The sequence below is a fragment of the Vulpes vulpes genome, chromosome 12, assembly GCF_048418805.1.
Source record: "Vulpes vulpes isolate BD-2025 chromosome 12, VulVul3, whole genome shotgun sequence".
Classification (NCBI taxonomy): Eukaryota; Metazoa; Chordata; class Mammalia; order Carnivora; family Canidae; genus Vulpes; species Vulpes vulpes.
The window spans coordinates 163,948,077-163,975,582 of record NC_132791.1 but is presented as its reverse complement, the minus strand read 5'-3'; the positions used below and the strand labels follow the sequence as shown (position 1 = coordinate 163,975,582).

General features: G+C 50.5%; 1 protein-coding gene across 6 annotated transcripts in view; it reads right to left on the bottom strand.

Annotated features, from left to right (window-relative positions):
* H6PD (hexose-6-phosphate dehydrogenase/glucose 1-dehydrogenase) overlaps positions 1 to 19,831 on the bottom strand; it is a 29,733-nt gene extending 9,902 nt beyond the window's left edge. The window contains exons 1-6 of one of the 6 annotated variants that reach the window (XM_072731226.1): positions 19,420 to 19,485; positions 18,860 to 18,904; positions 18,581 to 18,661; positions 17,805 to 17,916; positions 10,869 to 11,505; positions 9,472 to 9,589 (exon numbers count right to left, since the gene is read on the bottom strand). In XM_072731226.1, the coding sequence (XP_072587327.1) occupies positions 9,472 to 9,589; positions 10,869 to 11,486 (736 nt within the window). In that variant the 5' untranslated portion in view covers positions 11,487 to 11,505; positions 17,805 to 17,916; positions 18,581 to 18,661; positions 18,860 to 18,904; positions 19,420 to 19,485. Of the gene's footprint in view, positions 1 to 9,471; positions 9,590 to 10,868; positions 11,506 to 17,804; positions 17,975 to 18,580; positions 18,662 to 18,859; positions 18,905 to 19,419 lie in introns of those variants that run through there. The other 5 variants (XM_072731223.1, XM_072731225.1, XM_026005068.2 and 2 more) reach the window with 5 other exon arrangements.
* Between the last annotated feature and the right edge of the window lie 7,675 nt (positions 19,832 to 27,506).

Here is a 27,506-nt window from a genome sequence, read left to right as displayed (position 1 = left end):
AGTGCCCGCTCGTCCCTCTCTCTGCCACACCTGAATCTGGAGCAGAGTAGGAGCTCACCTGTCTGCCCACTGCTGTGTGCCCTGTGCCTGCCACAGCCCCATGACCATACCATGGGACCCTGGACAGCAGAGAACATGAACATCCATGCTCACAGAAACACAATGTCGAGAGAGAAACATGCTTGCTTTGATAACATAAAAATTAATTTTGAAAATAGGATATAAAATGAACTGTATACATAGAACTCCAATAAATGAAAAACACAACTGGAAATTAAAAATGCAATGAATGGGTTTTATGAATTAGAAACAGAAAAGAGTCAGCCATCAGAAGACACAACTGAAGAGATTATCCTGTATGCAGGATAGAGAGACAAAAAGACCCACACTCTCTCACTCAGACACACACACACGCACACACACGCACACGCACGCACACGCATGCACACGCAGTATGTCTCCTCTTCAAAACTAAACAACATATTGTCTTGGGAATCAGACCTACACAGAAACAATCAAGAGCAGCAAGGGAGTAACTGAACCAAAATCTGGAATAGTAAAGGAGAGGAAATGGGACAGAATTTGGGGAAGGACACAAAGAGCTCTTTTTATTTTTTTTTTAAGAAGCTCTTTTTAAACAATCGTTGCTGGGTACACTGGTGTTTGTTATATCACACTTCTTCACATCCTATACACATTTAGTAAGAATTCTTTTTTATCTAGTCAATATTTAATTCAAACAAGCAAAAACAAGTGGTCCCTAGTTTGGACCTGCTTAGCCTCACATGCTCCCTTCCAGGGGCCGCGCAGGGTCCCCGGCACCAGTCCGAACCACCTGCCCCAACCAGGCCTGCGGTGCTCGGTCATGCCAGCTGGATGGCGAGCAGGGCCAGCCATGACTGGCAGAATGTGCCCTGAATTCAGCCCAAGATGCCAGGCCTGGGAGCACCCGGCTTGTGGGGCAAGAAGTGGAGCCAGGAGCCCGCTTGCAGGAAGGCACCTTTGTCCTCAGTAGTGGGAGTCTGACTCTCTTATTCTCAGCCAGGAATTAGGGTACAGCTCTGGCCAGTTATGCTAAACCCTTGAAGAGCTGGACAATCAGCCCAGCGGGGCCAGCCAAAATGCCAAAAGCACCCCTGCCCCCGCTCCATGGAAACAATGCCTGAGCTCCCCTAGCCCCACAGGGTTCTGGTCTTCAAGGTTCTTAGAGTATGGTTGAGAAGGCATCAAGAAAAGACAATAATTATAATAACAGTATCTACCAGTCTATTTATTCCTCACAGTAACAATCTATAAGGAGATCTTACTTTGAAAATACAAATTTTGGTGATCCCTGGGTGGCTCAGCGGTTTAGCGCCACCTTCAGCCTGGGGCCTGATCCTGGAGACCCCGGATCAAGTCCCACATCAGGCTCCCTACACGGAGCCTGCCTCTTCCTCTGTCTGTGTCTCTGCCTCTCTCTCTCTCTCTCTTTCTCTGTGTCTCTATGAATAAATAAAATCTTTTAAAAAATACAAATTTTAATTTTAAAAATACAAGGAAACTGAGGTTCAGAGAAGTTAGAAATAGGGCCACACAGCTCACAAAGGGGTAAATATGAATTTGAACCCAGAGCCTGCAATTCTTACCACCCCTTTTAACTTCCACCACTCCCATTTAAACAACCATACAATGGCATGAGCACCAGTGACTTGGAGTGAGAAGCTAGTGGAGCTTGGCTCTGGAAGGATGGATCTAGGTCAAAGGTCAAGGGCCCCAACATAGTTTGCCTGGTGACGGTAAGCCTGGTTTAGCAGAAGCAGCCAGTCTGTGATTCAGAAAAGCAGAAATCAAGAACGGTTGGAAAGGGCCTTGGAAACTCGGCTGAGAAGTCAAGGGGCTAGTATAAGTTCTTCACCTCCACTGGTTAAACAGAACTACCGTATGATCCAGCCATTTCACTCCTATGTGCACACCCATGAGCAATGAACACATAGTCCACACAGATGCTGGTACATGAACCTCCACGGCAGCATTATTCATGATGGCCAAAGAGCAGAAACAACCCAAATGCCTATCAACTGATGAATAGAGGGATAAAGTGTGGTCTGTCCATACAACAGAATATTATTCACAATAAGAAAAGAAGCACTGGTACATGCCGCAGCATGGATGCACCCCGAAACCATGCCACTGTGACAGAAGCTAAACACAAAAGGCCACCACTGTGTGATGTCATTTAGATGAAGTGTCAGGAACAGGCAGGTCCACAGAGAAAGCAGGTCGTCTGCTACATGGGGCTGGGAGGGAATATGGATGAGGATGGAGGGTACAGGGTTTCTCTTGGGGGTGATGAAAACTTTCTAAAACTGGCTGTGGTGGTGGGTGCATGACTGTGAATACACTAAAATCTCCTGGATTATATGCTGTACATGGGGAAATTGTCTGACATGCGAATTGAATCTCTAATAAGACTTTTTAAAAAAAAAAAAAAAGACTTTTTCTAGCAAGTATCAGAGCAGAAGTGGAATCACATAGGGGTGCTGTGGGATAGTGGGGCTATCTCCCATCTACCTGCAAGACAAGTATGGAGAGTGGGCTGGTGGTGGTGTAGCAGCAAGGCAGCACTCAGGGCAAATAAGGGAAGTAACAAGGGTCACAGCAAATGCAAAGACATTGGTCGGGGAGGAGTAAAAGCTGTGTGGGAGGAGTAAAAGCTGCGTGGTGCCTGGCTAGACCTGAGAGGCTGCAGGAGTCATGACCTGGAGTATGGTCTCTGGAGCCAGATGTAGGGATTCAAGTACCTGCTCTGCCACCTTTCAGCTCTGCAACCCCACCTGAGCAGCCCTCCCTCACACAAAGAAGAGGACAGTGGCGTCCCTCCCTCGCAGGGCTGCTGTGGACATTAATGAGTTAACACATCTATCTATGGGGCTTGGAACAGTGCCTGGCACACAGGAAGCACTGGCAGGTCCTGCCTAGGATTTGTATTTTTACAGGAGCTGAAAAAGAGGGGCTACTGGCCCGGCAACGCAGAGGGCAGTCACCATCTGGAAATAAAGAAGGCAGAAAATGTAGCTCGTGTTTCAATGACAGTTTAAGTTCTAAATCTGCTGAGTCTGAAGTGGTGACATCCTATGAACATCTCTAGAAGGCCAGTCAGAGATAGAAGACTAGAGCTTGGAGAGGCAACAGAAGTCAGAGATATACTGGATTTCATCAAATCCAAAATGCCAATCATGGTGAAAGCATCACTGGTTTACAAGCACTAAGAAACAGCCAGACCATGGACTATGTCAACCACGGCACCCCATCAACGGTACACGCAATTTCTGAGATGTTCAAATGTAAAATTAAAAAAAAAAAAAAAAGGTGTGTCCTGGAATTAGTGAATTACAGATTTAAGGGTATAAACAGGATAGTTAAAGCTTTGAGAACAGATGAATTTTTGATGAAGAGAACACAGCAGAGTCCTCAAAAGCCCTGTTATCTGTTTACTATTCATTAGTTTAGCAAATCCCTAAGTAGCCCTCTTCCTATTTTTATCCTCTTACACTCCACAGGGAGAATGCACTTCACAGATTTACTACCCGCTGTGTAAAAGAGAGCTTCCTTTATTCCTTAATTTCAAGCTTCAGGGGGTGCCTGTGTTTAGCACAGCTAGGAGACTTGTGGCCTTCCATCCCTCCTCGGTTAGCTCTGCCTTTTCACCTCTCAGGGAGAGGCCACACAGTGAAGCACAGGATGGGAAGTCATGTCAGGGGATGGGCTCTCCCAAGGATGCCAACCACTCCATTTTTTCCCCTAGTCATCATGGGCCGATTTTTCCTGAAAATGATCTAACATTAACCCCTGGCATCCTTTCCTACATTGAAAGTTGAGGGTTAGAAACCCACTGATGTATTAACAAGGGCAGAAAAAAACTCCACCAGGTTGGACAACTGGAAGCAAGACCCCCATAAACCTGGCTACCAAACGGTTCAAGTTCAAGACTAACCCAAGACCATAAGATCACCAGCATGGGGGATCCCTGGGTGGCACAGCGGTTTAGCGCCTGCCTTTGGCCCAGGGCAAGATCCTGGAGACCCGGGATCGAATCCCACATCGGGCTCCCGGTGCATGGAGCCTGCTTCTCCCTCTGCCTGTGCCTCTGCCTCTCTCTCTCTCTGTGTGTGTGTGTGTGTGACTATCATAAATAAATAAAAAATTAAAAAAAAAAAAAAAAGATCACCAGCATGGGAGACCCACTGCTCTGCCCTTTAGCTGTGCTGCCCCTCAAACTTTCATGGGGTAGTATCCCATGGAAGGCAGGAGAAGCTGTGTTCCACGTGCTTGGAGAAGACCCCCACGTGCTTGGAGAAGACCCCCATGGGGCACCTGACTGGCTCTGCAGGTAGAGCTTGTGACTCTTACCTCGGGATTATGAGTTTGTGCTTCAAGTTGGGTGTAGCGATTACTTAAAAAAAAGAAAGAAAGAAAGAAAAGAACCCCTACAAAGCTACCAGACTAGCAAGGACAGGAAGGACAGAGCACCGAAGGTGAGCAAAGCTGTAGGAAAAATAGGTACAAACACATATTGCACACGTTCTAGAAAACAGCCTAATGAGATGTAATAAGAGTAATAAAGTCATTTCTACCATGTGGCCTAATAATTCTACTTCAGAAGCATACTCAAAGGAAAAATATTTTTTAAGTGTTCATAAGTGTTCTTAGAATGATAGTGGTTGAACAACTTTGGGAATCTATTAAAAACTATTAAACTGTATACTTTAAAAGAGTAAATTTTATGATATGTGAATTATATCTTAATTTTTTAAAAGCTTGCAAAGTACTATTTAAAAGGGCAGAAAGTGAGAACAGCTAAAATGCCTCATAATAGGGCAATTCATTTTCTGTGAAACAAAATCGAGCAGAAATACAGAGGTTATACTTTATACAGACTGTCGATATGTGCAAGTTTAAATACATATTCAGCTATATATATGAGACGAAGAGAGATGGTATTAGGTGAAGAACAGACATGAAAGAGTATTACAGACCAGTAGGGTCCATACATCACCCAGTATACGTCACAGAGAAGTCACAGGGAGCCCCAGAGAACTCGGCTGCTTCCTCTCCTTGCCAGCTTGGAAGAACAGCATTTCTATTTGTAAAGTATTTCCATGTATGTTATTTTACCTAATCCTTAAACCAACCCTGAGAGAGAGGTAATGGGGGGAGGGGTGGTTACCATCATTACACAGAGACATGCTGAGGAGGGCACCCCCTCCCCGTCGCCTCCACACTGTGGGAGATCCGGATTTTCCTGGGAAAACACAGATTTCAGAACACCACCACTGAAAGCTAGCTGTGATCCCAACCGATACCTTCAGGGAGAACTAAAAATAAAAAGCAGGGAGGGCCAAGGAGAGAGCAGGTCTGCGGGCGGGCTGGCCAGCGTGCTCTCTGGTCAGGAGGCCTGGCGGCTGCCCCAGCTCACCTTGCAGATAGCTCTGCAGGAGGGGAGCACAGCAGGCTGGACAGCAAGACAGCTGGTGCGCACCTGGAAGGACCCCGGCTGCCTTGGTCTCTGTGAGAGAGGCATGAGCTGGCCACTCTGACCCTCAGAGGTCAGCATGCACCATGCCCCTTCCCCAGTGTCCAAACAGGGACCCTCCCAGGCAGGGAGAGCTACACCATCCTCAGGGAGTCTCCCTTTCTTCCTACAAAAAAAAAAAAAAAAAAAAAAACCTTCCAGCCAGCCAGCCAGAGGGGAAAGTAGGGCAGCAAAGAGATGCAGAGACGCTACGAGCACATCCTGGCAGGAAGGCCAAGTGCCAAGGGCCTAGACAGACACTGCAGCCACGGGCGCAGTGGTCAGAAACCGTGATTCTGAGGTGCCGCAGACCTTGGATCACATTCCTGCTGCACCCCTAGAAGAGAGGACAGTCCAGCCTGGACGGCTGCCCCTCAGGCCACTCATGATGCAGCCCTCCTTTCCGTGGGGCCCCTCAGGGGCCATGATGAGAGCCAGGCAGGGTCATCCCCACATGGTGGCTCAGTGGCCCATCCCCGGTCACTCCTGGTCCAACCCACAGTACTGCAGCTTCAGGAGACCCCTGGCCCCTGGGGTTTCTGAGGCTCTGAGAGGGGTGCCCCAGATGAAACTGAGAGGAGCGGGGCCCCTGGGACTAGGGAGGAAGGCTCTTCTTTTCCTCCTCCACTCCTGCTCTCTCCCTCCTGCTGTGCAGTGGCCATGGTGACACTGCAGCAGATGCCTCTGGGCCCCAGGCTGCGGCAGGGAAGGAGAACGGCTCACACAGCCCATGGCCACAGAGGGGGGCAGGCAGCTCTGATGTTTGGGAGGTGAGGGGAGACATCCCAACCACCCTGCTGCTCAGAAGCTCCCTCCTGGGGCCTGCAGCAGCTTGGGATCCGGCACTCAGCCAGAACTGGGCTGCTGCAGAGCTTCTCTGTGCAGGAGTCAGAGGGGCTGCACATCTGAAGCAGGCCCTGGCCAGGTGGGGGATACAGCCACTGCCCTTTGCCCTTCTGAAGCTTCACAGTCAGATTGCTGGGCTCTAAAGCCTACCTCAGAAACTTCCAGGCCATGCTCCATCTCACCGTGGCTACCCTCCTGAGAAGCACATTGAACCACAGCAAGGCACTGTGACCTCCAGTAGGAGGGCAGTCCTTCCTCCTGCCCACCTCCCATCCCCAACCCCAGGAGGAGGCACAGCCCAGGCCCCGATGAGCTGGTCACAGGGCTCACTGGCCATGCAGTGGCTGCAGGGTCCCCAGCTCCTGTCCCTTTTCTCCAGCCTAGACTCAAGTATCCATAAGGGGCCCCCTGAGGGACAGTGAGGATCAGTGTTTGGGCCTCCAGAGCTACACCAGGCCACTTTCTCAGCATGCAGAGAATGCTTGTCCTTCTGGGTCCCCAAGGCCCAGGAGACAGGGATAACTCACTGTTGCCAGAGGCCCTCCTTGCTACAGGGATGAGCACAGTAGCAAGAACTCAGCCCCTGTAACCCTGGTCTGGGCCCAGGTATGCAACTGGCAGGCACATAGGCTGACCAAGGAGATCCAACCTCCAGGACAACTTCAGTCCCCCTGGCCATCTCTGACAGGGACAGGTGGCTGAACTAGCCCACTGACCACACACTTACTGGTTATAAGTCCCCCAGGGGCTAGTGGGTCTTCTGCTGCCTGCCTGCCTGCTCTGTGTCTCTGTGCCTCTGGGCTGAAGCCACAGGGCCCAGAGGAGTGAAAAAGCTGTATGCTCTGGAGCATGGCAGCAATGAGACTTTCCTCTCAAAACCCACACTCTGCAGGCAGCTGGGCCCATGCTTTGGTTCCACATAGCAACCTCCAAAGCAGAGCCACTGTGCCTTCCTTTCTTGACCTCGGCTGTCTACTGCTATCCAAACCTGAGACTCCCCCACCTCAGGCCAGGCCTTGGCAAATAGATCTGCCCGGGCCTCTGCCCACTTTTCTGTCTTGCCTTCTCCCTTCCTTTCTCCAATATCCAAAGGTACCTTTGCTGGGGTAAGCAGACCTTTAGTTTGCCTAGCCCCTGGCTCCCAAGGGATCCCACAAAAAGAAACCCTACAGATGACATCAGAAACCAAAAGGGAAATGGGGTGGGAGGCCTGGAAGGAACACAGGACAACAGTGTCAAGTGGTTAACTCCAGATGCCAGCTCTTCCCCAGCCCAGGGTGGGCACAGCAAGGACTTGCTAAAAATGGGGGAGGAGTCCCGGTGTCCCAGCCCTGCTGGTGGCTGAGCCAAATCCAGGCAGAGACTGGTGCTAGCCTACAGAAGGGGTGACAGCACCTTCCCATCCTCTACCCCCCACACTCTCGGCGCCAGATCTGAGGTGCATCTCTCTGCAGATGAAGCAGGAGCAAGGCCTAGCACTCACCCCCACAGGGACACAGCGCAAGGAGCAAACCCACAGCCTGAGCCCCTGCTGAGGACAGGAGGGAAATATGGAGGAGGAGGGGGAGGTTCCTGAGACCTACGAAGGCTCAGTGAAGTGTGGAGAGGGCTTCTGCTCTGGTATGGGCTCCCGGCTGGAGAAACCCAGCTCCTCTCTAGGCCAGCCATGCCCTCAGAGGCCTGGCTCGCGGGGCCCCTCACACTGCCTGCCTGCATCATTCATTTTGGAGTCTGTACAGATATAGCCTTTCCCCCAGTGACCTGCGAGGTATCAGGGGGAGGCTGTGCCTCACACACTCTGCACAGCCTTGAGCTCCCCTCACACCCTCTCCATGGCCTTCAGCCCCGGATACACATTTGAAGAGGAAGGGAGGGAGGGAGGGAGGGTGGACAGAATAGCCAAGGGAAGGAGAAAGAAGAGGAGGAAAAGGCAAATGGAAGGAGACAAGACCTCCTGGACCCCCACCAGGCCCGAAGAGTCTGTGGCCCCCAATCTGCCCAGGGGCACACTGCAGGATGGGCACAGTGGCCCTGGGCACTCCAGAGCAGGCTGCACAGAGCAGCCAGCGGGATAAACAGGATGCCGTGGTGCAGAGCCTGGGTCCCAGAGCCAGACTGCACCCCAAGAACCCAGTCCTGCCACTTCCTGCTCAGTGACCTTGGCCACATCACCAAACTAGGTCTGTAGGTAGAGGCTAATAATAGGACCCACCTCATTTGGCCATTGTGGTTTTTTTGGGGGGGGGGGGGGGCTGACACAAGAAGAATTAGCTTGTACTGTCTCGGGTAAGAATGGATGCTTTGAACGTAACCATTGATGCTCCAAACAGCTGGAGAAATCCCAGAATGCCAGAGCTCTGAGAAGTCTCGGGAGGTGCTATCCCCTGCACGCCCTCCCAAATGATAGGAGTGACGTGCTGAGGTCACCCAGCAAAGACAGGCCCAACACTCCCAGGTCCACACTGCTCATTCACTTGGTATTTATTCGGCACTTCTGACATGTGTGCCAGGAGCCAGAATGGAGGGGCCTGGTGCCTACAGCCCTGAGAGTGGCACACTGGACCCGGAAAAGACCCAGAAAAGACTGGAGGGTAGACAAGGGAGGGAGGTGGCTGACAGTGTGATGGGAGTGGACCCTATGGAGAACGGCCTCCGAGCAAAGCCCCCTGAGAAAGTGGCAGCCAAGCTGGGAATGAACAACCAGGAGGGACAGGCAGTAAGGAGCAGGTGAGAAGAAGCATCTAGGCAGACCGGGCCACCTATATAGTACAAGGTCTGAGGAGCCCCTGTGCAGCTCTGAGGGTCTCCACCACATCCATGTAAAACTCAGGTTGGCTTCCAGGTCTGTGTCCCCTAAGGGCAGCAAGGACCATGTGGGCTTTGCCTGTGGGCACCCTGAGGGTTAGCATGGTCCAGAACTGGGCATGCAGCAGCCCTGGAGGGAGACACATGCCAGCAAAATCCTCCCCAAGAAGCACCAACCAAGGCAGGCAGAGGCTGGGCAGATCCTCCTGCCCTGCAGGGCCCGATGCCTCACCAGGCCCAGAGCAGGCGGAGGACCACTCACGCACCTTCTGCATCCACTGTCTCCTTCATGATGATCTCCACCCGCTCCACATGGTGCCGGTTCCAGAGGCCATCTAGAGCCTTGCGGTTCTGGTCTCGGAAAGGCAGGATCTGAGCCACGGCCTGCCAGGGAAGGAGACGGTTATGCTGCTGATTCTCAGGATGAAATAATCCTGACTCCAGGGGAGGGCCCTGATGTCTCTACCCCTGGCTCAGTGAAGATGCTCTCAGGAGCCACAGTCCCTGGGCTTTAGGACTTCACAGCTCTATACAGTCTCCAAAAACTAAGTGACCTCCACAGGATTACCAGCTTTTTATTTTGCAAGGAGAAAAATATTTAAGATTACTTATCTTCTATTATCATCAACTTTTATTATTTTTAAGATTTTATTTATTTATTTGAGAGAGAGAGAGAGAAAGCATGAGAGAAAATCACAAGCAGGGGGAGGGGCAGAGGGCAAAGCAGACTCCCCACTGAGCAGGGAGCCTGATGTGGACTCGATCCCAGGACTCCAGGATCATGACCTGAGCCAAAGGCAGACACCTAACTGACTAAGCCACCCAGGCGCCCACTATTACCATCAGCTTTTAATAAAAGAAAGATATTTTAACAACAAAAATGGAGCAAAAAAACCTTTAGATTGTATACATTTAGGAAGTGCTCTTTTTTCATTTTCCCAGAAACAAGTGAAAACCTCACCAGGTCAGACACTGGTCCAAGAACCACTCTTTGGGAATGTTGCAGCTCTAAATAAGACTAGCTAGAAAGCAATGCCTCTGTCCTGGAAGACTATGAGGTGCCCACACACGTGGCCCTGGGCTCCCCAGCCTGGTCACTACCAAAGAATACTTCACTATGTGCTCTCTGCTGGGGTTTCTAGGAAGGGATGTTCTGGAGGTGCTTGGAGGGTATGCTCAGAGTGAAGTGGCCAGCCGGCCTGCATCGCCTAGGAGCTCAGCCTCATGCTCTGCCACAGAACCTGACTGGGAAGCATGGATGTAGGGTCTGTCCTCACTGTAGGACCTTGTTACCAGCCTTCTGGCTCAAAACAGAACTCAGGAAAACAGAGATACTGAAAAAAGGCAGACTGAGTGTGGAATAAGTTAATTCTAACTCCCACACCACAACCCCCTGGAAGTCAGGCCCACATCTGCATAGAGGATGCAGGGCAATGAGAAACAAACCACTGGAAACATGGACAAAGGCCACGCAGTCCTGCCCTTGCTGAACCGCTTTTCCTGCAGCCTCTCACTGCCTGCCCACCTTCAGGACAGCCATGGGAGCTCGGATTTCACAATGGCTTCAGGCCTAATCCCACAAATCGCAGTGTGGCTCTGTCAATGGGGTCTACCTATCTACCCGGCTCACTCTAACTCTGGCAAGCTCCCAGGTGAAGCTCACCTGCTTGCCCAGGTAGTGGTCCACCCGATACATCTCCTCCTCTTGGAAAAAGCTCCCGAGCTCTGTGGCCAGCTGCTGGGCAGAGACGTAGTCATGGCCAAAGGGTTTCTCCAGGACAACCCGCAGCCAGGCGCCCGGGCCTGGGCGGCAGCTGCTATTGATGCTACGAGCAATATCCGCATAGGCGAAGGGTGGCACTGAAAAGTAGAAAATCCTGCCAGCCTCCCGAAGGCCTTCATGTTGGAGCTGTGCCTCAATGTCCTTGCTCAGGGCCATGTAGTCCTCATTTGTTTTCAGGTGGCGGTACTGGCTCAGCCGCTGGAACTGGCCCTTGAGTTCGGCACAGCGCCCAGGCTCCATGTCCTCAGGGCAGGAGAGGGACTCCAGGACCTTGGCGATTAACTCTTGGCCCTGCTTGGTGGAGGTCAGAGCAGCCCCATGGAAGCTGAAACTGTAGCCCTTCCCCACTTCATCCAGGTACAGCTGGAACAGTCCCTGCCATAAGTATTTTTTGGCCAGGTCCCCAGTTGCTCCCAGCAGGATTATGGAGACATGGCCCTGGAGCTCCTGAGCCTGCAGGCAAGCCAGAAAGGCCATGCACACTGCCACTGTGAGCATCTTCCAACAGCCAGGGGGCCTGGGCAGAGGTAGGACAGACAAGGAACAGGAAGGATCAGACATGGTTCAGGTGGCTGGGATGTGGAGGTAAACACATTTCTAGGCTATCAAACATTTCCTGTCTGGCAAAACACCACCACGTGTTTTCTCAGAAAAAAATTTTATAATCCCACAGCTTGCCCCTCCCTCCTCAGCAGTTTGGCTTCTATGCCAGGAGCAGGTGGGTAGGTAGCCTAGCCTGTAAACAGGGACTACACCCAGCAAGGTGGTAGGCCACTTGCTGGAGACGGGCCACTGTGCTGCAGGAGGCACCAGGGAAGCCCGCAGGGGCTGCCACGGAATTGGAGCTGTCCACTCTCCAACCAAGGCCAGTCTTGTTCATGAGCACAGGTCACCAGGACCATCTGGGCAGCTCAGGAATGGAAACAGGCCCTCAGGTGCTGGCTGGAACTATGAGAAGATATGATCATCCCCTCTCATCCTCCTTTTGTTTTTCCCATGGCCGCTGGGCTCCAAGCACAAAATGATTCCTAGGAACTGCCACAGTGTAGGGATTCAAAACATAGACACTGGGGACCCCTGGGGGGGCTCAGTCAGTTATGCTTAAGCATCCGACTCAGTCTCAGCTCAGGTCTTGATCTCAGAACCTGAGTTCAGGCCCTGAGTTGGGCTCCACACTGGGCAATGGAGACTACTTTAAATTAATTAATTAAAATAAAATAAAAATATAGTCTCTGGAACTGAGTTTGAATCCCAGCTCAACTCTTTAAAAAAATTTTTTTTTTTTTTTTAATGATAGTCACACACACAGAGAGAGAGAGAGGCAGAGACATAGGCAGAGGGAGAAGCAGGCTCCGTGCACCGGGAGCCTGACATGGGATTCAATCCCGGGTCTCCAGGGTCGCGCCCTGGGCCAAAGGCAGGCGCTAAACCACTGCGTCACCCAGGGTCCCCCCAGCTCAACTCTTTACTGTTTGACCATGGACAATTATTTAACCTCCCCATACCTCATCTGAAGTGGGGGGTAACAGTGACCTACGCTGTAGAATAATCATAAGAACAAAATGAGTTAATATTTAGAAAATGTTCAGGACGCTGCCTACCACTTATGAAGCACTGCCTAAGTGATATTACTATGATATGTTAATGATAGTCGCAACACTGAACTAAGTGCTCATGTGCAGAAGATCTTCTGGGATCCAGAGAGAAGTCCTGAAAACAGACCAGTGGAGTGGATACTATTCCCCTTCTGCAGTGAGAGAAGCCGAGGCTCAGGTGGTGAAGGGGGCTAGGTGAGGAAAGAGGGGCTGGACAGGCACTAGGTTCTCTGGCCCTTGAGCACACACACAGTAAAGGCACACCACAGCCTCCCTGGGGGTGGGTCTCACATTTTAGCTGGTTTCCAGCCTAATTTAAAGCAGCTGACACATCTGAAAGGCCAGAGGCCTTGGACCTGCCTCAACCGCACCAAAGGATTTGCTTTCACCTGCGTCTTCCTGATCAAGGCTGTGGGGGCTTACTATGTTGCGTTCTTATTCTGGCTCTCCTGTTCAGTCTCCCACCAAGGCCAGTGCTCTGAGGGCAAGGGAGGAGTGGTGACGGAGAAAGTAATCATGGTCTGAAACACAGCTCTCAGAAACACAAGGGGCAATGGGGCCCGGCCTGGGGCACTGAAGCAGTGAAGAGAGATTCACTAAACCCTCAGCTAAGACACTCTAGTGTATTGGTCAGGCAGAGAAACTGAGGTTTCAAGAGATACCTGGCCAGCTCACCCTCCTGCATCCCTATACCATCCTCCATCCTGAGGACAGCCAGCAACCCTTGCCCCAACTTTTCCCTCTGCCTCTTCATCTCTCTCTGTCAGTGACCAAACCAAGGCAAGAGTCCAACTGCAGTATCTGCATACCAGACATTTCCACTGCTGAAGCTTCAACCAGGGGATCAAGGGACCAGCTGAGTGGCCTCCCAGGCTTCTCCTTCCCCTCCCCCTTAGCCTGAACACTCACTTCCAAATCAGATGGCCCACTGGACCATTCTATACTTTCTTCTGCTTCCCAATCCCTGTCCTTGGTCCTTTATGCATTTTCTTTCTCAACTGGCCATCATCTCTGTCTGGAGGGAAGAAAAAGCTGCAAGGTCAGTGCGGGGAAAGAGGCAGTGAGAAATCTGAAGCCCAGAGAACAGCCTGGAGGAGGAGGAGCCTCCAGCTGGCAAGCTGCATTTCAGAGCTCCTGATCCTATACGGGTAGCAAGGCCTCTGGATGTGCCGGGAACAAGAGGAGGAGCTCAGGAACCTGAGAGAGCCTGGTACCAGGCAGGTGAGGGAGCTCCAAGGGCCAGCACCCCTACCCCAACTCCGTAAGACTGCAGAACTGTCATGTCACCAAGCCAGAGGCCCCAGCCACTGTGCTAATCAGCTTCCTCAGTCAAGTGGAGGAACGTGGCATTTGGGTCAGAGGACCAGGGCTCAAGACCACCTCCCCCTGGTGTGTGATCTAATTAAGTCACCTATTCAATTTGGGCCTATATTTCCTATCAAACAGGGCTAGTTCCACCAAACTAAATGGGGGGGGGGGTTTCAGAAAGATCAGCTGAGGTGACACACGTGACAAACCCTATGCAGATGTGAACTATGTTAGCTAAATGGAAGGTCCCTCCTAGCTCCTAAGGGTGGCATAATGCTGCTGCTGTCAGGAAAAACTGAACGCCTCTTGTCTCAGGGGCTACAGAAGGCAGCACCGAGGAACCAAAACAGGCATTCCCATAACATTCCCCAGACTAGCCCTGATGCCCTGCTCAGAGAGCAGGGCGACAATGACAGATATGGCTGTCCTCCTTGCTGCCCCAACAGGGACATAAACAGGCTCGGAGAAGCCCACCAGAGTCAAGAACAGGGTCCCAGGTTGGGAGTGGCGGTGAGGGAAACCAGATGGCCCCAACACGTCCACCGGTGGTCTAAACTGTTCCCGTGCTATGAGGCTCTACTTCTGAAGGGTTTTCTTTCTTTTTTAAAAAAAATTTATTTGAAAAAAAAAATTTATTTGACAGAGAGAACGAGAGAGCACAAGCAAGGAGAGCAGCAGAGGGAGAGGGAGACACAGGCTCCCCATTGAGCAGGTAGCCTGATGCGGGGCTTGATCCCAGGACCCCAGGGATCACGACCTGAGCCGACCTGAGCCGAAGGCAGACGCTCAACCAACTGAGCCACCCACGTGCCCCTTGATGGGTTTTCTGAAGCACTTTCTCCTGCCTCCTTGCTTGCCCTAAGAGGAATGAACCTAAATACGCCTCCTAAAGTTACACACTTGAAGTGAGCCCAGAAGCATGGATGTGGCATTCCAACAGCTGGTACTGCCATGATTGGTTTCTATTTTTAATGAATAAGTAAATAAGAAAGCCGTTGGTGAAAAGTTCAAAGAGCCCGCACAGCAAGGATAGTGGATCAGGCAGTGGGTTGGACTGTGTGGTGGCTCTGCTCTGGCTCCTGGGGGAAACCACATCACCGTGCACATATCTTGGGCCCTGCGTAGGCCTCCGTTCCTCATCTATGGTGTGAATAGACTTAGCTGAAGCACTGCTACTTCACTGCCTCCAGATCCTCTGTTTTCCATGGAAAGGAAGTAGCCCCTCTTCTATCAGGGAGATGCCAGAGCTCCGCCTTCCTACAGGGCAGTTAAGTGCTTAGTGCCTTAGAGCCGGGCAGCAGGGCCAGGGAAAGAGGGCTAAAACAGGAAGCAAAGGGCTGATGGCTCCGTGTCATTCGAAAGTTAAGACAAAACTCTCTGAAGCTTTAACTTAAATGTGTGAAGGATGCGATTTCATTTACAACAATTATTATTCGAGAAACCTGCCAGAAACACAAAAGCAGAGCTATGGGGGCCTCTTCCAGGGAGGTGCAGAAGACCTTCTCCAGACAGGTGCATCTCAGCCTCAGGCCTGAGGAGGCACATGTACACAGTCCAGGGCACCTTTCATGGCACCCCCACCCAGTCGGAGGGGTTCCCATCAGACTTCCTGGCGGACTCACCTTTTAAAATGTAGCTAACATTCCCAAAGCTTCAAACACTGACCTGGCCCAACCAGAAGGATTGGATCAGAGTCAGGGTACCAGGCTTTGTTTCTGCCCAAGCAAGACTGGCAGGAATGGTGGCAGGGAGGGGCCTGCAGCCGTGCCTGAGCCACCTCTGCATGGACCCAGCATGTGCTGGCACTCCAGTGCAGGGTGGTTTCTGGTAAACCACAGGAAGCAGCAGCTCCAGTCCCCTATTCCCAGCAGACGAGGGGCAGGAGTAAAGTTCAGTGGCTGCCGCAGCCTGTTCCTTTCCCAATGCCACACTGACACCTCTGACCTCTACCTTCTGCTTGCCAAGCAGGAAGGAGGGAGGTTTTCTTCAAATCACAGCCCATGAGTTTGGAATTTTTGAAAGAACATGTGGGAGTAAAACAAGAGTTCAAACTGAAGATCATTTTTAACCGAAGTGGGAGGGGACGTGCCCAGTTCTCTCTACAATCACCAACACCAGCATTTTTCCTGCACTCTCCTTGTTCGGGTCCATCAGCACCCAACACACCCCTGCAGGTCAAATCCTTCAGCCGCTGTGAGACCTGTACTCCTTCCCTACTTGTTCCCCTTGGCTAGACTGGGGACAAGACTTGCAAGATCAGGCTCTGGGGCCCTTTCCCTGCCCTGATCTCAGAGAATCTTTATACCCATCACCTCTTTAGGTGTCTTGGTTCCCTGTGATCACAGTGGTGTGCTGGAGCCACCTTGTACTGGCACACAAGATTTCAACTGCTGCATTTTCAGGAATTTTTCAAGCCAAGCGTTAAACACAGCCATTATTAAAAACCAAATCGCACAATTTTAGAGCTAAATAAATTATATTAAAAACAAAGATAATAAATACTTATTGCAGCTCATCCCTTCCTAATTATTTTACTACGTTTTATTCCTAACCTGTGCTCTTTATGTTTTTTATATCTACTGTATCTGTAAGGTGAAGATACTCTCTACTGCGGTGCTTGCAACAGCCAATTAGGAATATTGCACCACAGATATTGGCAAATGCTGTAAATCGGGCTCTCCATCACCAACCCCCACCCCTGCTGAGTCGTTATACATTTACCAGCATGCCACACCAGGCCTTCATCTCTGGTCTGGGCTTTCTCCCCCTCAACTCTAGGCTGATACAATCAGCTACTCCTCTGACACCATTAGCTGGATGCCTACAAGACTTCAAAATCGAATGGATTTCTCCCCAGAAGTCCCCAATCTGGTCCAAATGCAGATTCCCCCAGCCTCAGTAAATGGCATCTCCATCCTTACAGATGCTGAGACCAGAAACATTGGAGGTCATCCAATCTGTTAGCAAATCCTATAGTTTCTTTCTTTCTTTTTTTAATCCTATAGTTTCTATCAGCAAAATTTATCCAGAACACAGCTACTAACGCACCACCACTCCACTCTAGTCCCAGCCACTATTACCTGTGGTCTAGATTACTGTAGGAACTGCTTAAATGGCCTCCCATTTCTGTCTTCCCCACTCATTACCTCCTTGATCTCTTTTGCTACTGTGCCTCCCTCTCAGCTCCAGCCACCCATCCTCCTGCCTCAGGGCCTTTGTACTTGCTGTTCGCTCTGCCTGACCTACTTTTCCCTGCAGATGTCCACATGGTTCACTCCCTAACTTGAATTCTTTGCTGAAATGTCACCTTCTCTGTAAGGCTTTCTCAGCCGACTCTAAAATTGCAAACCTCCCACCTCCATCTCACTCCCTGCTTTTCTCTCCGCTGTACGTATCAGTCTCCAATACATTGTCCTTGGAAAGTATATTTGTTTTGTTTAGTCCTTGCCGCCCCTTCCCTCAGGAATGTAAGTATCTAAAACCGGGCCCAGGACACAGAAGGTACATTCTAAATATGTGCTGAATGAACAAATAAATCCCATCTGCAGAACACCACTGTCACCTGTGTAGGAGCTATCTGCATCTGAATGATGGCACAAAGGAAGAAATGTCTACTGCTGACCTCAAGCACAGTGACACAGCACACCTTAACACCAGCTTCCTAACTGTAACGACGCGATTAATAATAAAAAGAAACATTTACAGAGTATTTAACTATATGTCAAATACTAGAGCTTCACATTCAACAATGGATTTAAATTCTTGCCACAGCCTATGAGAAAGGCACCATTATTATGCCCATTTTTAAAACAAGAACAGAGGAAACCAAGGTGCACAGAAGGAAAACCACTGAAGGGCAGACAGTTCAGAGGTGATCAGATGTGAATACGGGCAGTCTGGCTTTGGCACTTACCTCCCACCTACCAGGAAAACACGGAATCACAACCCCAAGTGGTAAAATTTAAAACACTGTATTGGCGTGGACACCGATCCTGCCCCTCTGAGAGACTGGAGCAAACCGTCTACTTCTCTCATGTGTCGAAACCATGGAGTAGGAAAACAAGTTGATAAGAAGCACAAGATGAGGCAATCCATATAAAACACGTGGCAGGACACTTGGCATACAGTAAGCACCCAAGAAATGTAGCTTCTATCATTATTAAACCAAAGGTATCTTGGGTAAAGTTACTTTTCTTGCTAGCTTGGAATTGCTACAAAATTAATTAACAAGCGAGCAACAGAAAAAATGCCAAGGAACAGCTCATCAACAGCTTCATGACCCTCCAGTTATACTGATGAAAAATCAAAGAAATATCAGGCTAAAAAGGTTAAAAGTCCCCACTCCAGTCCTTGAAGGATTTATAATCTGGCCCAAAGAAGAGGGGCCAGCATAAACCCCTTCACTCTGCAGCCACAGGCCTATCACCTACCTACCCAACTGTAAAATGGGGATCCATCCGCCTCATTTCAACTTTGGGCTAAAAAAAAATCCAGTTCGTGGCTGCAAAAATACTTTAGGGGGCAATGGTTTTAAGAGCTCTCCCAGACGGAGAGCCACCTGGCTCCCAACTCAGGGCAGCAAATAGCAAAACCAGACTTCCTGCTCTGCCCCTGGGTGAGGGTCTGGCAGGAAGGGTGGGCGGGGTGGGGTGGGGGTGGGGAATCTGGCATCCTGCAATGACATCTTACCTTGTTCCTATTCCATCAATAGTGAGAAGTGGCGGGGCCACGGATGGCCAAAGGTGCCTCTTGGTTTCCCTTTTAGATGACCTGAAACCATCTGACTGTAAGAGCAACTTAGTGAACTCCAATCTTTGGATAAAAATAACTTGAATGTTTGCCTAGAGTGGTTATTTATTGGGCAGTCATGGACCTCAAAGAAAAGTTACACAAAGTACTGTCTGAAAAATAAGCTCCGTTCATGCCAAATAGGGAGCATTTTTATCTCAGGTGCTCCTAAAAACTTACCAAAAGATTAGCCTCATAAGCTCAAAGTCTATCCGCCATCCATCACTGCAGAGAATGCAGAAAATAGTTTGAAATATGCCCACTCTACACCAGTCTCCCCGAATTCGCTCCCTTTCATGAACGGGGGTGGGGGGGACGGTTGGGAGGACAGGGGAGGTTGAGGGGGCAAAGAATTTCGGCTTATGATCTTTCCAGAAGTTCTCACTTCCGACTGCATTCAAGTGAGCTGGTTTTCAGAGATGCAGATAGGTTCACTCCTGGAAAACTATTCACTGCTGGGTGTATTGCAAACGCTGATTGAAACCTGAGGGCTCCTGCCAAAAGTTATAATGACCCCAGGGGGGAAACAAACAAAAAAAGCAACTGGAGGAGGAAGTGAGCGGTCTGTGTGCAGGGCGCGGGCCCGGCGGGCGCTCGGCGGGCTGGGCTGCAGGCCCCGCGGGAGCGCGGCACACGCGGCGGCGCCGCCCGGAAGGCCCGAGAGCTCCCGGGCCGCGGGGCCGCCACCCGCCCCGACCGCGGCCGAAGGAGCCGGAGACCCGGCGGGGGAGGCAGCTTACTTCATCTGGCCCGTCGCAGCCGGCCGCTTCTCCGGGCAAGGTCGGCGGCGGCGCGGGGCGCGCGACACTGCGGGCCGGGCTCGGGCCAGGCCGCGGCCCCGCGCATCCTCTTCCGCAGGCGCCGCCCGCCCCGACAGGTGCGTGTCACGCGGCCCCGCGTCGGACGCGCGCTCGGGTTTCGCCGAGAGGAACCGGGGGCGACCGGCGCGGAGGGCGCGGAGGGCGCGGAGGGCGCGAGGCCGAGTCCGCCCGGCCGCCCCTTCCGTGCCCCACGGGAGCCGTGGCAGGGCCGGCAGCACGGGGGGGGTCCCCCAACCTCGACCCCCCGCGCGCGGGCCCGGGTCCCAAACCACAGCGGCCTCGGCTCGCGCGCGCGCGCAGTGGGGCCGACTCAGGGGCGCGCGCGCGCAGTCGGGTCCGCGGCGAGGGGCGCGCGGCGGAGGCGCAGGCGAAGCCACGCCCCCTAGTTCGGGGTCGCCCCGGGGGGGGGAGGCGGGGCCTCCGGAATGATTTCTTGGTTAGCGTGGATGGGGCGGGTCTGCAGAGCGAAGTGGGCGGGCAAGCGGCGCATCTGTTCTTCTGGTCGCCAGCGCAGGGTTCTGCTGTGCATCTGAGGCGCTGCCCTCTGAGACCCACGAATGGCCGGGGAAGTGGTTGTGTCGTGGAGGAAGCCTGGAGGGCGGGTGGCTGGGTCGTCCCCAGGATCTGGCATGAGCTGTGGGACCTGGAACAGGTTACCTGACCTCCTCAGGCCTTTGCCCATACAAGGCCTTGCCCATCTGTACAAAGAGCAGCTTGGTTCATCCCACTTGCGACGCCCCGCAGTGGTGATTTAGGTGATTTAGGGGTCCGAGAGCTCACTATGGCCCCGGCTCCGCTTTTAGCTTCAAATCTCTGCTAATACCCACGTGACCTTGAAGACCTAAACCTGTACAGTAAGGGCAGTAAGAGGATGTGCTTCAGCGGTGACGCGGCCTGTGACAAGCACTCAGTAAATGGGAGCTTGCACCTGTGTGCCATTATTAGCAAGACACAGTAAATGGGGCTAAGCCCTCCCTGTAGGGTAGTGGCAGGGTGTGTACATGGGATGACATGGTCATTGCTGCTGCTTTCAGCACCCAGGGGATGGTACACTAGTCCTCTACCCTTGTCCTTACCAAGGTCATACAGCATCTGACCCTCACCCTGCCGCGACCTTGTGCCTGCTTTTCTCCCAGCCCTATAGGGCTGTGGGCGCTCCTAGTGGCACCCCAGCCATGAGAGAGGCAGCTGCTGCTTCCTGAGTGAAGATCCTGAGTGACCTCAGGTCATTACGGCAAAGCCACCCAGGACCACGTCCTGGATATGAATCCCACATCCCTACTCCTGGAGCATCTTAGCTCTGTACCTTCTCCAGATCCACCTTTCTCCCAGCGCAGGGACAGGAGAACACATGGTCTCCTCTGCTAAAGTGTGCAGACCACCCAGGAAATGGATTCTGACTGGAGAGGAAAAGCTGGTAGCAGCCTTTTATTTCACAAAGGTTCCATTAGAGGTAGTGCATTGAGAACTAGTAGAGGGAACGTGGCAGTGGCCAGCAAAACGGAGTGGAGCCAACAGGCAAGATTACCACACAGGATATTGGGCAAGAGGGTTCCAGGAAGACTGGGAAGCCAAAGTGGGTGGAGCCTCACTGTCAGCACGGCCAGGGGGCCACCTGGGGGCTTGCAATGAGCTGCCAGGCCTCAGGAAGAATTAAGACCATACAGGGTGGGACCTGGGGAGAGGGTCAAGAAGCCAGGTATCCACTGGCTGGAAGTGGGCAGGAGGGTCTGGGGCATGGGGAGCCAAACCAGTCTGGGTGATACCAGGACTCTTGGCCAAGAGCCCTTCCCATGTTCTGTAACCCTGGGTGCACCATGCCTCACACAACTGTGTAAACTGGGGCTGAGAGAGGTACAGATGAGAGAAGACAGGTGCCCAAGGACTAAGACGACCCCAGGGGATATTTCCTAGGTCCCTAATACAGCCATCGCAAAGGTGATCTGTGGCTACCTTGAGGACATAGTCAATTCAATCATAAGCAGCTTTTTTTTTAAAAAAAAGAATTATTGATTTATCTTAGGGAGAGAGAGAGTGCACATGCACATGCAAGCAGACAGAGGGGCAGAGGGAGAGGGAGAGAGAATCCTCAAGCAGATTCCCAGCTGAGCTCAGACTCCCACTTCCTACCAAGGGGCTTGATCCAACCATTCTGAGATCACAACTAGAACCAAAATCAAGAGTTGGCCGCTTAACTGACTCAGCCATCCAGGCACCTCAATTGTAAGCAGTTTATTAAGAAAATGCATGTGTCCACTTAGGTGTCGGTGGGGTGGGGTCTGAGGAGTGACTTGAAATGAGCCTAGGATCTCACAGCTGTTTTCCCTGCTGGTCCTTCCACTCCCATGCATCACTGAGATGTTTTTATTTCTCTACCCTCCTCCCTTACTTTTAAAGTCCTTATCTCAGGCTCATCCTGACTCTGTACCTTCTAGTCTGATATGGACCAGTACTTTGCTTTCTTTCCATTATGAAAACAATTTGGTCTCGGGGCACCTGGGTGGCTTACTTGGTTAAGCATCTGCCTTCAACTCAGATCATGATCCCGGGGTCCTGGGATGGAGCCCCACATCCGGCTCCCTGCTCAGTGGAGAGCCTGCTTCTCTCTCTCCCTCTGCTGCTCCCCCCCTGCTTGTGCGCGCTCTCTCTCTCTTTCTCTCTCTCTCTCTGTCAAATAAATAAATAAAATCTTTTTAAAGAGAAGAAAGAAAACAATTTTCTTTTCGGGTGTAAGAGTATTGCCCCCCCAAACCCACAAATCTAAGACCTTGCCCATTTGGGCGTGTTACTGGCTTCTACACATTTGCCTACCTGAAGCTTTTCTCATTTCTGTGTTACCAACAGCTACAAGACAATCCAGACTACATCCCAGAGGACAAGGTGTGCCCCAAGCCCTCTGAAGGAAGCCAGAAGAAAGGAACAATAACCCGTGAGGCATCCTGCGACCCAGACTGCGTCGGTGGCTTTCCACCTGTCAAGGAGCACCCTATGGTTCTCTTCGTGAAGCTGATTTTTTTTTCATCTTCCTAAACTGTGGGGTAGGCAGAAGTCAGGGTTAAGCCAGCCTGCTTCACAGACATGGAAAGTGAGACCCAGAAAGATGAATGACTCACAAGAGATGTCTGTGGAGTTAGAAATAAAATCACGTTGCAGTTTCTATTTTCAGAACCACTCACTAAGTCAGCTCTGCTTGTTCACTCTGCTTTTTGCACCAGGTGGGGAGGGGGAGAACAGGTGTTGTGGATTTTCAGCCACAAGTAGATCTTTTCGTCCCCAGACATGAGAAAGCTCAGCACTTCCCCCCCCCTAAAAATTAGCTTCATAAAGTCTACATGAAGCAGCTCTGTATTGTTTTTCTATTGCTGCCATGACTACTTGCCACCATTTAGTGACTCAAACAATGCAAACGTATTATCTTACAGCCCTATGGATCGGGAATCCAGCATGGGTCTCAGTGGGCTCAAGCCCCAAGGCTGCAGGGCTGTGTTCCTTTCTACAGCAGCCTTTTTCTTGCTCATTTGGATGCTGCCAGAAGTCAGTTCCTTGTGGCTTGGGACTGAGATTCCTATTCCCTAGCTGGCTGTCAGCTGAGAGCCATTCCCAGCTTCTAGAAGCTACCATATTCCCTGGCTTATGGTCCCCTTCATCAGTCTTCAAAGCCACACAGAAGGTTGAGTGCTTTAATATCTCCTCTTTTTTGGGGTTCATCTCTGACCCTTCTGAGAAAGGGCTTCTGCTGTTTGTTTGTTTGTTTGTTTTTTAAGATTTATTTATTTATTTTTGAGAGAAAGGGAAAGTGTGTGTGAGCAGGGGGAGGGGCAGAGGGAGAGAAGCAGACTCCCCACTGGGCATGGAGCCTGACATGGGGCTTGAATCTGTGACCCTGAGATCATGCCTGAACTGAAGAGTCAGATGCTTAACCAACTGAACCACCCAGGCGCCCCAGTTTTTAAAAGCTTCTGCTTTTAAAAACTCACGTGATTAGACTGGGCCCACTCAAATAATCCAGGATGATCTCTCCCATCTTCAGAGGCCATATCCTTAGTCACATCTGCAAAGCCTGTTTTGCCACGTAAAGTGACATTTTCACAGGTTCCAGACATTAGAGCCTGGACATCTTCAAGGGGTCATATTCTGTGTGCTACAAATTATAACTTTCCAGAGTCTCAAGCCCTCCTGATAGTCCAGGATCTTGAGGACTTTCTACTAATAGCTTTACTAAAATATAACTCACCCATTTAAAGTGTAAAGTTTATTGGTCTTTAGTGTGTTCACTGAGTGGTGCAGCATCACCAATATCCATTTAGAACACTTTTATCACCCCAACAAGAAACTGTATGTATTAGCACATACTCCCTCTGTCTCCCCAACTGTCTGAACCCTAGGCAGCCTCTAGTCTACTTTCTGTCTCTGTGATTTGCCAATTCTGGACATTTCATATACATGGAATCATAGAATATGTGATCTTTTGTGTCTATATACATTAGATACACATACATATAATGTGTACTTACATAATGTTTTCTTTTTCTTTTTTTTTTTACATAATGTTTTCAAGGGTCATCCATGTTGTAGTGTGTATCAATGTTTCATTCCTTTTATTGCTAAATCATATTTAATTGTATGGATAGGCAGCATTTTGTTTATCCATTCATCAGTTCCTGGGCATCTGTGTTATGGGTTATTTCCACTTTGGGGGTATTATAAATAATGCTGCTATGAACATATGCATACATGTTTTTCTGTGGAAGGTTCTTATTTCTCTTAGGTATATACCCAGGAGTGGCATTAGCCAATCTTATGGTAACTCGCCCATTAACTTTTTGAGGAACCACCATGCTGTTTGCCACAGTGGCTGGGCCAATCTACATTCCCACCAACAGTGTATGAGCTTTCCTATTTCGATTTCTCCACATTCTGGCCAATACTTGTTATTATCTGACTTTTTGATTCCAGCCATCCTCATAGGTGTGAATTGGGATCTAATTGTGGTTTTGATTTACATTTTCTTTTTTTTAAGATTTTATTTATTTATTCATGAGAGACAGAGAGAGAGAGAGAGAGAGAGAGGAAGAGACATAGGCAGAGGGAGAAGCAGGCTCCATGCAGGAAGCCCTATGCAGGACTCGATTCTGGGACCCCCGGGATCATGCCCTGAACCAAAGGCTCAACCTCTGAGCCACCCAGGTGTCCCTTTTTTTTATTTTAAAGATTTTATTTATTGATTGATATACATTTTCTTGATGGCTTTAGACATTGGGCATCTTTTCATGGGCTTCTTGGCTACTTGTTTATATCCTTTGGAAAAATGTCTAGTCAGATTCTTTACCCATTTTTCAATTGGGGTGTCTTTTTGTTACTGAGTTACAATTCTTTTTTTTTATTTTTTTTAAAAATATTTTGTTTATTTATTCATGAGAGACACAGAGAGAGAGGCAGAGACACAGGTAGAGAGAGAAGCAGGCTCCATGCAGGGAGCCTGACATGGGACTCAGTCCCATGGGCTGAAAGCAGGGCTAAACCGCTGAGCCACCCGGGCTACCCCTTTTTTAAAAAAAAGTGTTTTGGTTTTCTTTTTAAGAGAGTTGTTACAATTCTTTATATATTCTGGATATAAGTTCCTTCCTAGGTAGATGGTTTACAAACATGTTCTCCCATCCTGTGGGTTGTCTTTTCATTTTCTTGATAGCACCCCTTGAAGCATAAGCTAATTCTGTAATGATATCCAACTGATCTATTTTTCCTTTTGTTGCTTCTGCTGTTAGTGTCATGTTCTAAGGAGGCTTTGCCTAATCCAAAGTCGTGGAAATTTATGCTTGCATTTTCTTCTAAGAGTTCAATAGTGTTAGCTCTTACACTGAGACTTTTTGGTCCACTCTGAGTTGGTTCTGGTATATGAGGTGAGAGGTAGTGGGTCTAACTTCAGTCTTTTATGTGGATGTCCAATTGTCCTAGGATGCTTTGTTGGATTAACACATAATGTGCTCTGAAAACATTGGTTTGGATAGTCATGCAACATGGACGTGACCAAAGTCCCTGCCCCGCCCAGTGAGAGTCCCCAGCAGACCAATGCCTGACACATAATAGACTCTTAAAAAATGCTGACAAATGAATGTCATTGAAGGTGGGGAGCCAGAGCTACCAGGTTCAGCTGTTGGAGTCCCCTTCATTTGGCACATGGCTGTGAGTCACTCCAAGAGTGTTTTCTCTAAGCACCCTCTTGGCAGCAGCCTGAGAGGTGCATTGGTGCCCTTGGGTAAGAGAGATAAACCAGTAGTGCCACTATAGCCCAAGCCAGATCTCTGGGGCGGGGGGGGATCCCAAATTTTGTTCTGAGGCTTCCCAGGAGGTAAGGAGTCAAGAGAAAAGAAGAGAGAAGATGGGGGGAGAAGCTGGCCTGGATGTGAACCAGGACAGGGGACCTTGAGTAACAAAGCAAGAGGTGCCTGTACTCAAGGTCAATGTTTCTTGCCTTAAGCTCCAAGAGTCAAAAGCAGGGAAAGGCTCTTGGCTGGCAGATGAAATGAAAAGATAAAAGTGCTGGCAGCCACCCCAGACATCTCTGCACCAGCAAAAGCTGCATCGTATCCTTTGGGCCAAGTGGAGACGCAACCTGGGGACAGCCAAGCTTCTGGAACAGGCAATGGATGAGCCTGGGGTCTGGGGAAGGATAGGGCACCTTTGCTGGGGAAACATGATGGTCAGCAGGACCTCATGAGACAGAGGTTGGTTTCTGGTTGGCTTCTCCAGGAAGCAGGCATGCTCTGTCTCTCCTGGCCCTGACACTACAGTCATCTTGTCTGGGGGCTGGGAATGTGGGAGCCTCTGGTGAGCCAGCAGCTCCCAGGTGGCTGTGGGGTCATTGCAGGGGACATCTCCATTGTCATCAGACCCTTCTACTTCTTCCCTCTTTAGTGGTGGAAATGCAGGGAAGGTGCCCCTTGTTAATTAGTCCAGTGCTACATGCCAGGCTGTGGAGGCTTGGGGGTTGTAAACATGGACAAGGCTCCTGTTCACTGGGAGCTTCCATTCTATCTACTCGAGGTGGAGGAGTGGGGAGGGCACATGTAAAAGAATGAGTACAGAGTGACAAGCGCAAGGACCACAATAAGACAGAATAATGGAGTGGAATGTCCCTGAGGCAGGAAAGGGTGTGGAATCTCTGAAGGATGGAGGAAAGGCCATTGGGAAGAGCATGGAGCAAGAAGTGTCCCAAGCCTAGTTGTGCAAGAAGTGTCCCAAGCCTAGTTGTAGGTGCCCGTGAGGATGGTGCATTTTATTCCAACTTTCAGTGGAAGTCTCTGGGGAATTATGAGTAAGAGAGCAACACAATTGGTTTTCATTTTGGAAAAGGCCCCGGGGCTCCTGGACCATGGGCTTAAAGGAGAAACACATTGAGAGAGTGGGGTGGGGATGGTTATCAAAGGGTCCAGATAGGCAGGGGAGGGGCACAAATGTGTTACTATTTTTTAAAATGTGTTACTATTATTCAGGTTTGGCAAGGCCAACTGATTAGGAGACACTGTCATTGGAAAAGTAGTTTGTGACAGTCCCCGGGAAAGAGGACAGGCCACACCACCCACAGGGCTACGTGGGGAAGCCCCAGGGTCAGTCAGAAAAAAGGTGGAAGGAGCCTGGGAAAATGTGCACAAGTTTCCCGTGGGAAAGCATGGGCAAGGCAGGGTAAGAAGCCTGAGTATTGGCTAGTCTGATAGTTTCATCAGGCTCTGGGCCACGGAAACTGCTCCCTAGTTGTCAGTACCTGGTTCTGGGGGATTCAGGCAGGTGGCCCTGAGTGTGACAGCATGATAGAGGAGGTGGTTGGGAGTGTGGGCTCTGAATTGGTTGGTTTGTGTATGAAATGCATACTCCAGGGTAAATAATTTACGATCTCTAGGAACTGGCTATTCTAAGAAGGGCAAGGCCCTCCAGAGCCAGCCAGGCTGCAGGTGTCAGAGCATCAGGGGCTCCTGTATCTTACGGAGAGAAGTTTGGGAGACAACATT